The sequence below is a fragment of the Zootermopsis nevadensis genome, unplaced genomic scaffold (assembly GCF_977971745.1).
Source record: "Zootermopsis nevadensis isolate Lab colony 2312 unplaced genomic scaffold, Znev_1.0 Znev_ptg000008l, whole genome shotgun sequence".
Lineage (NCBI taxonomy): Eukaryota > Metazoa > Arthropoda > Insecta > Blattodea > Termopsidae > Zootermopsis > Zootermopsis nevadensis.
The window spans coordinates 1815593-1831633 of record NW_028259140.1 but is presented as its reverse complement, the minus strand read 5'-3'; the positions used below and the strand labels follow the sequence as shown (position 1 = coordinate 1831633).

The 16041-nt window shown below is 40.4% G+C and overlaps 1 protein-coding gene across 3 annotated transcripts in view; it reads left to right on the top strand.

Moving 5' to 3' along the window:
- The window catches only part of LOC110837680 (fucose mutarotase), a 220189-nt gene that overhangs the window by 166080 nt on the left and 38068 nt on the right, over window positions 1-16041 (top strand). Inside the window, exon 1 of one of the 3 annotated variants that reach the window (XM_087344647.1) lies at window positions 9431-9514. The exons of the other annotated variants lie outside the window; for them this stretch is intronic. Coding sequence (XP_087200773.1) covers window positions 9487-9514 — 28 coding nt within the window. The 5' untranslated portion in view covers window positions 9431-9486. Of the gene's footprint in view, window positions 1-9430; window positions 9515-16041 lie in introns of those variants that run through there. 3 annotated transcript variants of the gene reach the window in all.

Here is a 16041-nt window from a genome sequence, read left to right as displayed (position 1 = left end):
AACTGGTTAACCCTTTGAAGTCAAAGCTCGTCTAAATATTACGTATTTAAGAATTCGGTCCGTACCGCGAAGAAAACACAACTCTTCACCATTACAAGGTACAACTGGTTAACCCTTTGAAGTCAAAGCTCGTCTAAATATTACGTATTTAAGAATTCGGTCCGTACCGCGAAGTAAACACAACTCTTCACCATTACAAAGATCAACTGGTTAACCCTTTGAAGTCAAAGCTCGTCTAAATATTACGTATTTAAGAATTCGGTCCGTACCGCGAAGTAAACACAACTCTTCACCATTACAAAGATCAACTGGTTAACCCTTTGAAGTCAAAGCTCGTCTAAATATTACGTATTTAAGAATTCGGTCCGTACCGCGAAGTAAACACAACTCTTCACCATTACAAAGATCAACTGGTTAACCCTTTGAAGTCAAAGCTCGTCTAAATATTACGTATTTAAGAATTCGGTCCGTACCGCGAAGTAAACACAACTCTTCACCATTACAAAGATCAACTGGTTAACCCTTTGAAGTCAAAGCTCGTCTAAATATTACGTATTTAAGAATTCGGTCCGTACCGCGAAGTAAACACAACTCTTCACCATTACAAGGATCAACTGGATAACCCTTTGAAGTCAAAGCTCGTCTAAATATTACGTATTTAAGAATTCGGTCCGTACCGCGAAGAAAACACAACTCTTCACCATTACAAGGATCAACTGGTTAACGTCGTTTAAGGAAATAACCGCTGTTTGAACTGAGACTCACACGTAACCCTTAATACAAAATGAGAACTTAACTGTTAAAGCAGGTGGTATATATAATTACCACTGGATTTTAAATGGGCACAAAGCTCGAGAAGAAAATGTCACCACATGAAGTTCGTATCTCAAAGTAAACAGAACGCGTCTCCATTCCAAAGATAAATTGGTTGGTGTTTCCACATAATTTTGTAACCTCCAATCCAGCTGTTAAAATCTGCGTATTTGTTGACTCACTGTCGGAGATGCTGTCCAGATGAACGTAGGTCGGTGGGATGAAGTTCAAAACAACCTTTCGGCCTGAGTACGTGGTACAATAACCATGTAATTTATCAATTGCAAGTAGCCGTATGTCCAGTGGACTTCTCAGAAAATAATTCCGACAAGAAATTTTCCCATCATGTCGTCTATACGTAACGACTATAATCGTGCATACAGATAGATGGTAGTAACGCAGTTCAAAGGAAATCTAAGATAAATATCAACAGATCCGTGAGACCGGGGTCCAGTTCATCGCGAGAACTGAACGGTGAATGGGGGTTTCCCCATTTTCAATCCGTGGTTGGCCTGTCCGGTTCAATTCGTCAGGAAACGATTGGCGGGGCATTGCTCGTGGTTTCTGGCAATCACGCGAGATATATAACGCCTTTATTTATGAATCACTAAAATCGATATATCCCACGCGTGAGGGAATTTTAAAGTTGCAAAGATAATTACTCCATTCCTCATCACGTCTTCATGTCGTGGTGTTTAGTGAACCACAGGGACAACTTTAATATTATCCTCTTATATCTTGAAAGTTGTCTCTTCTGGTTTCCCGACTGGTATTCTGTATGCATTTCTCACGTTTTTTCCGCGATTTCGTTGTCGGTTTCCGGTGAAACAAATGAACAGAGACAGGGTCACGGATAAAGATTGTGGCGACATAACGCGGGGTGACGTCGGACTGAAACGATAAGTTTCGTTACAAAGTAATTGCCGTGTTACACAGAACACTAATTTTCAAGGTCATTTAATAAGAATCTAGGGCAGGAAGTGACAGCCTGGGAACTTTACATTTGGTTCTAAAACCGCAACATTTGAAATGCTTATTTTGAAAAATAATATAAAAAAAAAGACTGCTGTTTCTGGAACCGTACAGCGTGTCTGCAGAATGAAAGTCCTTTGCAAATACCGAGAGTATTTACTTAAGGACTCTATTATGTCATATTTTGTGTTCTTTGGTACAAATTTGTATTCTGACAGAAATGTGTTTCTAACTGTTTCAGGTGTTTTAAAGTTCTGTCATGTAGCCACTGTTAAATTCTCCTTAAAATGTATAAAGTCACTTTGATAAGACGGCTGTGTTCTGGGTTATAGCGTCGTGCTGTCTACATCATCAGGGCGATGATCCCTGATGATGGAGACAGCAGGGAACTCTGTAAAGTTTTACCAGACTACAACCCAGAAGACAGACACATTCGTACTCGCCGCTTAAGTGAAGTTCACTTGGTTAACTTTATAAATAAATATTTACGTATAAAACTTGTTTCTGACGTGCGTGTTGTGTTAATCCATTCTTTATAGTTGAGGTGAGATTCGATAATATTTAGCATTCAGAATGTTTGCTTAGAAACTTTGCTTTTCTAATGTTTTTTGTTTGTTTGTGTATTCACTTTAAGTACTGGCGTTATGATGTGCTGCTGTTGTGTTGATGTTGATTCACGTGTCGTATTAGTTGCTTGTTTTATTATTCTGTATTGGTCGGGACAAGATTATGTTATTTACTGGCAATTGGAGTCGTCTCCGCAAAGCAACATTGAATAAAGTGATACAAGAGACAAGGACGAGAATCTAGAGGGATGGGAGGTTTAAGGGGGGAATTATTGAATCCGAAGCAAAGTGCTTCTCCATCGAGCAGTCGACTGTGACGTCAGTGCAGTAGTAGTGACGTCACAGTCGTAATATTGTAGTGGCCTGGGTGTTGCGTAATTTGAACAGCTGGACCCCCCCAGCCTCCCACGATCACGATGTCACAACTCGTAAGTACGTCACATGTTCCGTACTTTCTATAGTACACAGATGGCAGCACCAACCAAACACTTTCGCGGGCAGGAACGCCTCCGTCCCGGTCGGTCAAAGTACGTTCCAGATGAAACAGAACGAGAATTTTGGTTGCTCGGATTGAAGGTAAGAAGCCATCCAGAAGACCTCCGTACAGACAAGATAATATTAAAAACAGGACTTGAGGGTGTGGGCTCGATTCAGCTGGCGCAGGACAGAGACAGGTGGCGGGCTCTTGCGAAAACGTCTATAAAATTTTGAGTTTCATAAAGGCGGGTAATTAGAGTAGCTGAGCTTTTCTTTTTTTAAAAAAAATCTCCGCTCCGTGGGGCGAGTTTGTAAGACATACGTTAAGTGAAATTTGAAGAGACTTCGCTGCATAATTCTAAGAATTTTGCGATGACTGTACTTCTTCGAATGGGGACAAAATTAACACAGAAGTGAGCCAAGCGACGGCTGGTTCTAAAAATGTTTTACTGTTTTGATGTTATGTGGTCCCTCGCTTTTAAACGTCTGCGAGCTATTTTCGGATTATAATTTTAACCGCGTGTTGTATGTTCAAGATTAGGAAGAAACATAACACAAAACCCCACTTCAGTGTCCAGAGCTTTAATGTTCTGCAGATTATTAGGGCTGTTATTTTTTTATCAGCGTCAATTCGCACACAGCTCTCATTTGAATCACACTTCTTACACTATTTATGTAGTATATTTATTTTGTACAGTCTATACTGTACAAAATAAATATATTTAATCAAACACAAACATGACGCATATAAGATACAAATATTTATGTAGTGTTTACAGAACTGATGGCAATGTTACCTGATCGTCATGTTTGCATTAGAATCTTAATTGTCTTCAAGTTCCTTTACACACGACAGATCTATTAAGATTGCACGAGGCGTGACTCAGCTGATGCTGAATTACGAAGTGACGATGATAATTTTTTTTAAAAAAAAATCAGCGAACACATCAGGATGCTGCTATAGACGATTTGTACTGCAGAGTTAGAATTCGAAATCATGTTTCTGAATTTGTGAAGCTGTTGCTATAGAAATCATTCATGAGCTCGGGATAGCTTGTTGGCAATACAAGGAAAAAATAAACTATTACCTCTGATCTCGAGGTATTACGAAAATGACCATAAATTTTGAGGTTCATGTGAAATGATCTACCTGAAAACTTGCTTAAAATGACTCATTCGCAAAACGAATTATAGGAGCATATCCACAGAATACTTTCTGCTGGGGTCTTGTGCACACCTGTGGATTTCGACCGTTCATTCACAAATTTCAGCTCGAGAAACGGACGGATTTTCACGAAATTTGATATCAGAGTTCCTTACGAAAGCTGTTAGGCCAAAGGTGATTTATATTTCCATAAACATCGATATCAAGTAAGTTTACCGACGTTTCAGAGGTGCCTGATGGTGGCAGCAAGCAATTCTTAAACGTCGGTAAACAACCATCTTCATATTCGCTACAGTGAGAACCTCAGATCTCAAATATTTATTCCGATGTTCGTCAGCGTTTCGCTGAAATTTTCGTGTACTTTCGCCGAATTTCGGCTCAAAACGCTGCTTTAACCAATGAAGTTGCCTTGTCAGCTAGTGTGAGTGCAGTTATCAGCAAGCCAGATAGACAACAGCAGAGTTAGTCATGGTCACGTGCATTACTGATAAAAAGTTAGTCACAAGGCACGAGACCTTTCAGCTCAGTGGCACTCGGATATGACTAGAATTAGTTACCTATTCGGATGACGACTTCTTCAGGTTCTGTCCGCGACGTCTGGAGGATTTCAGTCAACTGCTAAGTGTCCAGCGCGAACCATCGCGTATAAATTATACGAGCTCCCACGCTCCCATTGGCTGGGCTCGTAATGCGCTCCGGAATGTTGTTTTAACGTCTCACCGAGTGGGGTGTATCGTATTATGGGGTGCTGACTGCGTCCTTATAAAAGACCTAACCCCCGCACAACTCTTTCAATACCAGGAATTCATACAGGAAGGAGACGAGTAAGAAGGACCAGTTTCCGGAATGTTGTCTACTCGATCTGGCTATTTTTGGAAATCTTTGACGAAGTGAATCTTCTTTCTGTGTGGGCATTGTCCTTTCAACATTTCTGATGCTCCTCTCCGCTGTGATACAAAGAACGGTCCTGTTACCGCGAAGACAGAAGAAACTTTCTTACCCACCTACGAACACACTCGGTCCAGATCTCCATTATAACATACCGTCTCCGGGTGACGGGATGATTTGTGGGTTCTGTTGGCAGAGTGCCAACTAATTAAGAATAAATAACGGAGATCTGTATATTATTTAACGATGTTGTATCAACAACTGAGGTTATTTAACTTCGGATGAGACAAGAGAATTGTTCTGCGGTACTTCTAAATTGGTCTTCGACCGTGTTTGGTCTAAATATTGTACTAATTACTCTGTTCCTCCCTTAAAGTGAGAAGCCACGTTCCACACCCGTACGAAGCAAGCAAAAAACAGTAGACAAAAGATTGTGAACGTCATGGTAGCAAACATTGACGTAACCTAATCTCTGTTACTTCTGTGACATGTTACTAATAAACTCTAACCCCTTAACCTCTGATATGCTAGTTTTATGAGCTAGAGCGCCCGTCTTTAAGTTGTTGAAATTTTCGTCTCCGTAGAAACATGTACACGGCCACGGTGGTCTAGCGGTTAGAACGCTGGCCTTGTAATCCTGGGGTCTCGGGTTCGATTCCCGGCGGTGCCCGAATTTATAACTTGTGTTGGGCAAGGCCGTGGTCTAGGCAACACGGAGTTTTCCTCCGTGGCATCCCAACAATTACTCCATTCACACACAGAAGAAGGCAATGGCAAACCGCTTCTGGATCATCTGCCAAGAACGTATATGAACAGGTCCCAGTCCGAGAAAAGGATGGAAGGATCCTGTTCATATGGACCTGTCGTCAGACAGAACACTAAATAATAATAAGATGAGGTGGTCTAGCGGTTAGAACGCTGGCCTTGTAATCCTGGGGTCTCGGGTTCGATTCCCGGCGGTGCCCGAATTTATAACTTGTGTTGGGCAAGGCCGTGGTCTAGGCAACACGGAGTTTTCCTCCGTGGCATCCCAACAATTACTCCATTCACACACAGAACAAGGCAATGGCAAACCACTTCTGGATCATCTGCCAAGAACGTATATGAACAGGTCCCAGTCCGAGAAGAGAAAAGGATGGAAGGATCCTGTTCATATGGACCTGTCGTCAGACAGAACACTAAATAATAATAATAATATGAGGTGGTCTAGCGGTTAGAACGCTGGCCTTGTAATCCTGGGGTCTCGGGTTCGATTCCCGGCGGTGCCCGAATTTATAACTTGTGTTGGGCAAGGCCGTGGTCTAGGCAACACGGAGTTTTCCTCCGTGGCATCCCAACAATTACTCCATTCACACACAGAAGAAGGCAATGGCAAACCACTTCTGGATCATCTGCCAAGAACGTATATGAACAGGTCCCAGTCCGAGAAAAGGATGGAAGGATCCTGTTCATATGGACCTGTCGTCAGACAGAACACTAAATAAATAAATAATAAAATAAATAAGAAACATGTATGATCGTTTGCTGGGTGAGAGGCGCACTGATATCCCGTTCTGACACACCCCCAAAAATTGTTATAATTTTATTTATTATTTTCACATACTCTTAGAAGGTAAGGTGAATGTATATGAGCTTTCTCCCTTTCTAACGACCTTCTTCTGGTCGTAACATTGCACCAACTGCTTACACGTCGTCATGTGTATTATGAGGACCGTCTTTTGTACCCTCGTCTTGAGTACAAAGTTCATTAATCACTTCTGTTTGTGGCCATGGTGGCGCCTTTCGGGTCGATACGTAACAAGATCGATACTCCAAGTCGAGGAAAGGCGCTTCTGAACTTCAGACAATGATTTGTTTCTGAAAAGAATCTCCTGGTGCACCAAAATTCGGAGAAATACACCGTTCATCTGTGCCAAGGATTGCTGTTCAATGCCGATGAATTTTGTGTTCTTCGAAACACGTTCGTCACTCGTTTTCCTTTGTAATTAATTTGTTGCTTTCGTTCTGTCCATCTTCTGCGTTGTCTCTTCAAGTTTCGCCTTTCTCCGCACGATATTAGAGCTGTTCGGTTGGTAACTTACGTCATGACATTTTGTCCATAAACACAGCACGGTTGCCATGGCAGCTGTATTAATTAAAAATACCTGCTCGCTCAGAGTTCTGTGTTCATGTCAGATTCACACAAATAAGAAATTAGATCCGAAAATTAAGTATCATTAGGAGTTCGTAATCCTCCGAAGACGTTGTTTCGCGTCTGTAGACGTCAGAATAAGACCGCAATAAAAAAAATTATAAATGAAGATGCCTGTCTTTTGGGATCTTGAGCAGTGTAGTTTGGTAGGTACTTACTGCCTCTGTAAGCACTAAAATCATTTCCGAAACGTCGGTAAATTTCTACCAAACTACTCGGTGCAACATCCCAGAAGACAGTCCTCTTCAAACTCACAGCCGTGAGAACCTGAAATGTCACATTTTTAACGTAATACTCTGACTTTTGATGAACTGAGGAAAACCACGAAAGACCTTCCTGAGTCTCGGCCGAAAGTCGAACTGTTGGTGCGTGGTACTCATGACTATTATTAAGAAATAGTCCCACAAATCCGGCTTTACCAATAGCGAATTAATTATCTAATAGTTTAATTCGCTTTAAATATCTAATTGTGCTTACGACTTGTAAAGACTTGTCATTAATTACCGATTTAACCGCGAAAATGAAACAATTGTTAGTTTGTGCTTGAGGCCTAGGAAATTTTAAAAACTCCCAACAGCGATGGAAATTTCTAGTTTTCCCTGGTATAAACTAATTTTGATGGGTTTTTTTGGGGGGGGCTGTTCCGCGATAAGAGATGAAACACTGTAAATTATCTGTTTACGCTGTTATCTGCCACCAAAATCGACTTCTTTGGTGACATTCCGTGTCATTTTTATATTCAGGCCACGGCCTTAGAGTCACTTGATTGAGCAACCGACACCTTCAAGGGCAATTAGCTTGTGTGACTGGTTCGTGGAGTGAGAAGTCGTGGCTACCCTCTTGACACTTCGCCCTGTCACACGTTTAGAGCTTTCGGACGTCGGTTCCTTGTGGCAGGCGGTAACTGTTTCAGTTCTGTTCTGATGTGTGCCTGCACGTACATGTAATTATGGGAAAATAACATGTGTGGAAGTGAATTCTTCTCTCAGGGACATCTACCGCCATGTTCTCCAACAAATATTCATACCCCGTGCCTAGCAGTTAGAATTTTCCAATAATCGTCATTTTTTTTGTGGCATACGTAAGAAGGATGGGTGTGAAACTTAGTCCCTCTGACATTGAGGGAAAAACACAGATTGAGGGTCTTTGAGAAGGGGCACTTAGGAAAAATATTTAGATCTAAAAAAAAAAGACTGGCGAAAATTACACAAATCAGGAGGAGCTCCATAATTTTTACCCTTCAGCAAATATCATTAGGGAAATCACATGAGATGGGCGGGACATGAGAAATGCTTACAAAATTTTCGTTGATGAGTCTGAGGAGAAGACACGATAATATTAAAATGGAAAAGGTAAAACATGGATGGAGGATTGGATTCTTCTGGCTTAGGATTATGGACTTCAGGGTACTATGAAAGTCGGTAAGTTTCTTTACTGAGCGACTGTCAACCTCTCAAGATCTCTTCTCGATTGGGTCAACCTACATCAGACCGTGAACAGTAATGCTGACGTCACGGTCTCGGGGGTGGGGGTGGGTTTTTTTTAGCATAAATATCGCACCCCTAAAACGTACAAAGTTCACTTACAGAAAGCCACGTTCCTCTGTCCAATCCTGTATTGACTATCAGAAAATGTCGAGATCTACTAATAATATTGAAATAGACCAGTGGTTTCAACCTGGGGTACGCGTACCCCCGGGGGTACGCGAAGACATCTTAGGGGGTACGTGTAATTTAAAAAAAATTATGATAAACACTGAATAATCAGTAATGTAATTTATTTAATTTATTTTAGATGTAGATTATATACTATGTATAACTTGAATTATACACCAACAACTTTGGGGGTACAAAGTTGAAGATAAATTATATCTGGGGGTACACGAACAAAAAAAGTTTGAATACCACTGAAATAGACCATAGAGAAATGGGTTATCAATACGTAAACTTGTAAATTACCCGTCAGTTATGACACACACAGTCATAATGAATATCACGCAAGGTCAGAGACTTCTTACCAGCATCTGTTTAACATGTTGCCTAATTAGCTGAATGACTGATGTTTGAGGGACATTGTATACATTGCAGTTAATAACACGTGCCGTTCGAGGTTCGCGCTTCATATATTGCCGACTTAAATTAATCAGAAAGACTGTGCCGTCTCGTTATAGAAACTGATGGCCCCCGTTAGGTCCCCCTTGAAAACCCGTTACAATATTTTATATGCTCACCCTCTCCCGTTATATCGAAGTCCCTAGAATCTCGCAAGGTTTCTCGGAAATTAACGTCACGTGGGCAGAGGAAGTTAAAACAGCTGAGTGCTGAGGTGCAGACGCTGCAGTGCGTTCTCTGGACCATGGCAGTGAAAGTCTCTGGATTATCTCTAGACCCAGACACGCAAATGAATATCTTTCAATGTTAATTGACCTTTTGAAGGCCAGTGGTAAGTATATGTACCACCTGCTTCAACAATCAGTGTCTCTGCATTTTGTATTTACGTGTTTCGTATCTATATTACAGTAAACTGCGATTATTTCCTTAAACAGCGTTAACCAGTTGTATTACGTAATGGTGAAGTGTAGTGTTTTCTTCGCGGTACGGACTGAACTCTTAAATAATATTTAGACGAGCTTCGTGCTTCAAAGGGTTCATTATTTACTGTTTCAATGAGTTCAGGAACGTGATTCAAATAACTGTATTTCGTCTTTAAATAATTAGCAGAATTTAAATTCTCATTGTATAATTACGTAACAATGTTTTTTTTTTAAAAAAATTATGTTATGCGGAATTTATAAATAAGGTTGCCAAAGCAATGTATCATCAAGCTCATAAGGGAGTGTCACCAAAGCTAAAATTAAATAAATATAATTTGAACATTCTAATATAATAATTCGACGGCCTTCATAACTCTGTGAGGGCGGACAGAAGAAAGTAATTTTAGCTGTTAATCTCTTTACTATCTCAAAATATTTTGTTCGACAAAAAAATACTTTGGCGTGTATCAAAAGTCGTGATAACTTAAATTAAATTTTTATTGAGTGGTGTTGACCACAGTCACGGGAGGGAAATAAGGTAAATTTGCAACTGTACCCTCCTACCACGAAACTGTGAGAGCCAAAGTCACTAAATGATATAAGAATACAAATCTTACCTGGACTGATGCTGTTTTGAAAGTAAAAGTGTGACGTATTATGCAGCCAGATGTTTTCTAGTTCTATGACGTTCTGTACACACGCGTTGTTCTACAGTCACATCACACAGACGTTCGCAAATTACTTCCGCGTAGTTGCAGCAGACGCTGTGAACTGGCGTTCGTTCTGTGAAGCTAGCAAACAGCTGAACCGAGCACAGCGCGATACTTTCCGGCACACATAACAGCAGTTATGGCACCAGTGTTTAATGAAGCCATATAACTGGAGAAAAAAGACACACGAATTGTATGTTCAAGGATTTTACGGAGGCGAATCGAAGGCTGTTAGGAGAAACAGCAGAACAGCGAAACTGTTGGGGCGTTGGTGTTGAAACGAGCGAAGTCGTGGTCCCTGGTGTTAGCGCGGGGGAAGGGAGAGGAGGAGGTAGGATTCGCGCTTACGTCACAAGCAGCGGTTAGTTTGTACCACTGACTCAAGGGAATGGACAGAGAAAGAGAGTTATATTTCCGAAATGTGGGTCAACTTGTAAAGGGTTCACACAGCTCCAAACAAGTTGAGAGAATTTCCTTTCGGGGGAATTTCATTTGTCGATTGGCAGGAGTGAGTAGGTGAGACAACAATGGATTTAATAAATCATGGCCTTCTGTATTTAACGTCAGGTCTTTGGTTTGGTTAACAATGTGTTTCGTGCCGAAATATTGTTGGAGACATTCAAAAGAACTGCAGTTTAGAATAGACCAAATATTCAGTCATTGTTGCGTAGCGGATGCATAGTAAACCTACGTGGAAATCTGTTAAAATTATTTAAAACTTAACAGTTTTGATATAAATATACATTAAGAGGATGTCCACGTCAGAGAGTAAACGTGTTTCGCTGTCTTTGTCGATTGTCTCATCTGGAAAAATGAAGAATGGCCTTGAACAGGCCTGTAGTATATAAGTATTCATTAAACGGGCCTCAATTCGAATTTTATTTGTTTAAAAATAATAAATGTGTTTGAAAGTAATTACGGAGCTTAAGCTTACGAAAAACAGAATGACGATGACTGTTGACAAATTCTGCTCGCAAAGTCGAATTGTATCAGGCCCAACTGATTTGTCTGCGGTAAATGACCCTTTCCAACGTCTTCAAGTAGCTCTTACGTTATTTAACCACGCTGTATCAACTGCACGGGCTATATAGTGACAGGCGGCCATGAATGTGGAGTGGATTGTATATTTGTCTGAAGGTATTAATACGTAAATGCGTTCCCTGCAGAGATTCACGAAGACCTCAGATAACATGAACGTAGGAATATTCGAACGCCTGCCTTCTGAGTACTATAATTAAATAAAAAAATAAAAAATTTAGTTTTCATTACGGAAATTTGCTCACCTAACAAGCGACTAGTGAATTTTCAGCAAGAAATACCATCCCTGATATGACGCCATGTACCACATCCTAGCGAGATAAATTATAATGCAAATAAACTTATCTGTATCAGCCGAATAGGTTTATGAAAGGTGAACATGCACTGTGATGTTAAAATTATCGGGTAGAGAGATTCCGTAGCCTGTATAAGGCCACAACTGAAGTATTATACCGGGGCATTACCGTGGAGTGACTGAGGAAAACCCTCGATTAACGTAACTCATTCCTTAGCCCAGACTCGAACTATGTAACCAAGATATACAAGTCGGACCAGCCCATCCCTAATACGGTTATAATTAACTTTTGCGAATAAAGGAGCATACGTGCTACATGCCCCGCCCATCTCATCGTCGGTGATTTGACGAGCGGAGTAATATCCGGCGAAGAACACAAATTGTGTTGTTTCCTATTCTTTATTTCTCTCTAGCTTCTTAGTTCCTTGTTATGAAACTGTCTCAGTATGAAGAACATTCTGATTGCATTCAGTACCCAAGGGTTGAACATGTCGGGACGCTGTTTTATGTGAGGGCGGTGCCCGAATTTATAACTTGTGTTGGGCAAGGCCGTGGTCTAGGCAACACGGAGTTTTCCTCCGTGGCATCCCAACAATTACTCCATTCACACACAGAAGAAGGCAATGGCAAACCACTTCTGGATCATCTGCCAAGAACGTATATGAACAGGTCCCAGTCCGAGAAAAGGATGGAAGGATCCTGTTCATATGGACCTGTCGTCAGACAGAACACTAAATAAATAATAATAACACTTCAGAAGTGGTTTTAGCAGGCCACTTAATGGTAGGCATACGTGATGATATTAAAATGAATCTCAAATAGATAAGATTTGAAGGAGTGCATTGGATGTATCTGGCACGAGAAGGGGACTGCTGGCGGGCTGTTGTGAACGCGGTAATGAACATATAGGTTTTATAAAAGGCGGATACAATTCATGGAATTGATTACTTATTCCTGTAAAGTCAATGGTGTAGACACTGTTCGTTTGGTGTTCTTTAGGTTCAAAAAGGTTACATCCGTAAGGCGTATACTATATTCCAAACAACTTCACATAAAATCTACTGCAATATGCACGTATTTCTTTGAATTCTGCGTCGTTGTTTTGATTTGATGTAATATTTTAAAAGATAACATACGCTTTCAACACTTTTGTCGATAGACCTGATGGGAAGATACCACTTCGGAAGACCTTGTTGTAGAAGGTAGGATAAAATAAAATCAGATTTTAAAGAATTGTGATGAGAGGGCGTGGATTGGATTCGTCCCTCTTGGGATACGATACAGTGGCTGTCTATTGATAACACGCCAGCGAAAATAGGAGAATTTCTTAACTAGATGGGCGACTACAAGCTTCCGAAAAAGGACTTTGCTTTATGGAGTTAGTTACTTGTTTTGGTGCTTATGATTTGAGATTGTGAACATTCTAGAAGGCTTTAAGTTTATGTAAAACAAACGGACAAACAAGTCTGCAAATTCTTGACTCGTCAGACCAATTTTTTATGTAATTATTTAACAGTAGCGAATTGTAAAATAGGCGCATGAAACCACATGACAAAGGAATGCGTTCGTCGCGTGTATTTCTCTGAAGAACGAAGGTGTTTTATTGGGTCTGGCATTTGGTGTTGAGAATTTCATGTTCCCGATAATGATCAAAAGTATAGTTAGGAAGCATATAAATGAATTGACGTCAAAGTAATGCTTGTAACTTCTCCGGGAGTCACGAATCCTTACGCTGAGTCACGCTATTCAAAATCTGAACGTAATATTTGCATTGGAGTGTAAAATAAGGGTCACTGTGTTTTAGACTGATCTGAATATTGTATGTAAGGGAGGCGCTGATTATGGTACCAACTAGAGCAGAGCGCTCCTTTAGGAGCTCCTCGGGGGGTTGGTTAAGTTTTTAAAACGCAACGAACCCCCCTTCGGTGGTGGGGGTTGCGTTTTAAAATATTGAGTAAGAAACTAAACCAACCAACCCCCGAATAGGGGGTTGGTTGCGTTTTAAAATCTTGAGTGAGAACTAAACCAACCCCCGAATAGGGGTTAAAACACTTGACCAAACCCCCTTCGGGGGGGTTGGTTGCGTTTTAAAATATTGAGTAAGAAACTAAACCAACCCCCCCGAATAGGGGTTGGTTGCGTTTTAAAATCTAGAGTGAGAACTAAACCAACCCCCCGAATAGGGGTTAAAACACTTGACCAAACCCCCTTCGGGGGGGTTGGTTGCGTTTTAAAATATTGAGTAAGACACTTTACTTCGGGGGGTTAGTAAAGTGTCTTACTCAAGTCATTTGTTTACTCGGCTTTGTTGTGTTGGTACAACAATGCCGAGTAAACAAATATAACGTAACATTGTTTGATGACGTGATTTTTTGACCACAAATTGTTTGGCTACAAATTGGTTGACGACGACGACAAATCAGAAATTTTTATAGTAAAAAAGGAAGAAAGATGCACTGTACTAAATAATATTCCGCAATTGTTACAATTGGAATTGTCGCTGAAAATTAATTGTTTATGTTTATAGATGAATCTTAACCACTTTTTCCTTTTTTGTGAACCGGGATAGCTCAGTCGGTAAGGTGGCGGATTACATGCTCGGCGACCGTGGTTGTGTTTCGGATTTTATTTTGAGAACGCGGTTCAAAACCTGCTGGTTCGTTAAGGGGGCTTTTATTCTTAAGTGCCTGAGCGTTTAAACAAGAATTCCGAACCGTGTGGTTAGTGGAAACATTCAGCTACTCTGAAGAAACTGTAACTTGCGTGGTTTTTGCTAATTCACGTCATCAGTGGCCAGTGATTGTATAATTTGCCCGAGTCCTTCGCCATTTATCCGAATTAACCCTGCAACTGATGTAGGGCGAGGCCGATTACATCCTCGTCCGACCGTCGTGGCCCAGCGGTTGGCACTCGGGCGGTCTAGGCTTCAAATCCCTGCCTGGCATGACCGCTCGATTTTGTAATTTCTTTAATCCACCGCTGTATACTTAAAAAATTCAAGCGTCATTAAATGAACAAACAAAGCTAAATCAACTCATCTGACCTTTCGCTGTAGGCTAACTCACACCCAGATATCTATCGATGATGAATTAGGAATATCACAAAATATTTTCTTTACGATAGTAACTTTCCTAACCGGGATTCGAAGCGAGGTCTTTCCAAATCTTAAACACTAACCACTGCTTCGTTACACTTAAGATGGTAAAGTTGCGTCATATTTTGTTATATAATAAGTATATATTAAATCTTGTCCGTCTAATCACAATAAATTCTTATTAAATATTAAAATATTACAATAATTAACATTTAAAATATTTAGGAACTGAAACATGTCGTGAAACATGAAAAAATGATGGTCTAATGTAAATCGAATATTTCGATAAAGAACATCATTTAATATTTTAAATATTTTAAATGTTAATTATTGTAATATTTTAATATTTAATAAGAATTTATTGTGATTAGACGGAAAAGATTTAATATATACTTCGTTACACTTGTTGAAACACGTATCAGTATGAGGGTACCCTGGCAGCAAAGGATTTTTTAAGATTCGTTTTAATATTATCTTTTCATGTGCGATTGAAATTAAAATAAGCGAACGAAGTAGCAGTGAGGAATCTTTTCACGTCGTGCTGTGATTAGGCAGGAGGAGGGTCCTTGGCGATGATCTAGCAAGAGCTGGTAGCTCGAGAGCTCTTCCAGGAAGAGCTGCATCTGCCGAGAGGCGGCCGACGTACATTATGTAACAGCAGGTCGCCGTTGTGACCGACTGCATTCCAAAGCTGCCGTTCAACACGAAACTGTCAAATTGGTGCCCCGTCCCTCCTGAAGTTGTTTCGCGAGTGATAAAGGCTTTTCCAACAGCAGCTCGTTACAAAAGACTGTCCCGAGACAGTTATCAAGAGTTGGCAAAAATTTGGCCTGTGAAGAAATTCAATCTGACTAAAGTTAGTGTTAAGGTTTTGTTAATAACACAGCATTTTATTAATTATTGCCAAATTTCTTACTTTTATAAGCAAAATCCGGCTTGTCTGTGACCCTTGGCAATTTTACAACCGACGGATGAATTTGTTTTAAACTTGGTATTAACGTCATGATACTGGACGCCGTTACTTCTTTGTACGTTTTAAATTCTTGTCAATTAGGGCAGTGGTATTCAACCTGGGGTACGCGTACCCCCAGGGGTACGCTAAGACATCTTAGGGGGTACGTGAATGTTTAAAAAAAATTATTTTTTAATAAACACTGAATAATCAGTAATGTAATTATTTAATTTATTTTATATGTAGATTATATACTATAATAACTTGAATTATACACCAACAACTTTGGGGGTACAAAGTTGAAGAGAAATTATATCTGGGGGTACGCGAGACATCTTAGGGGGTAC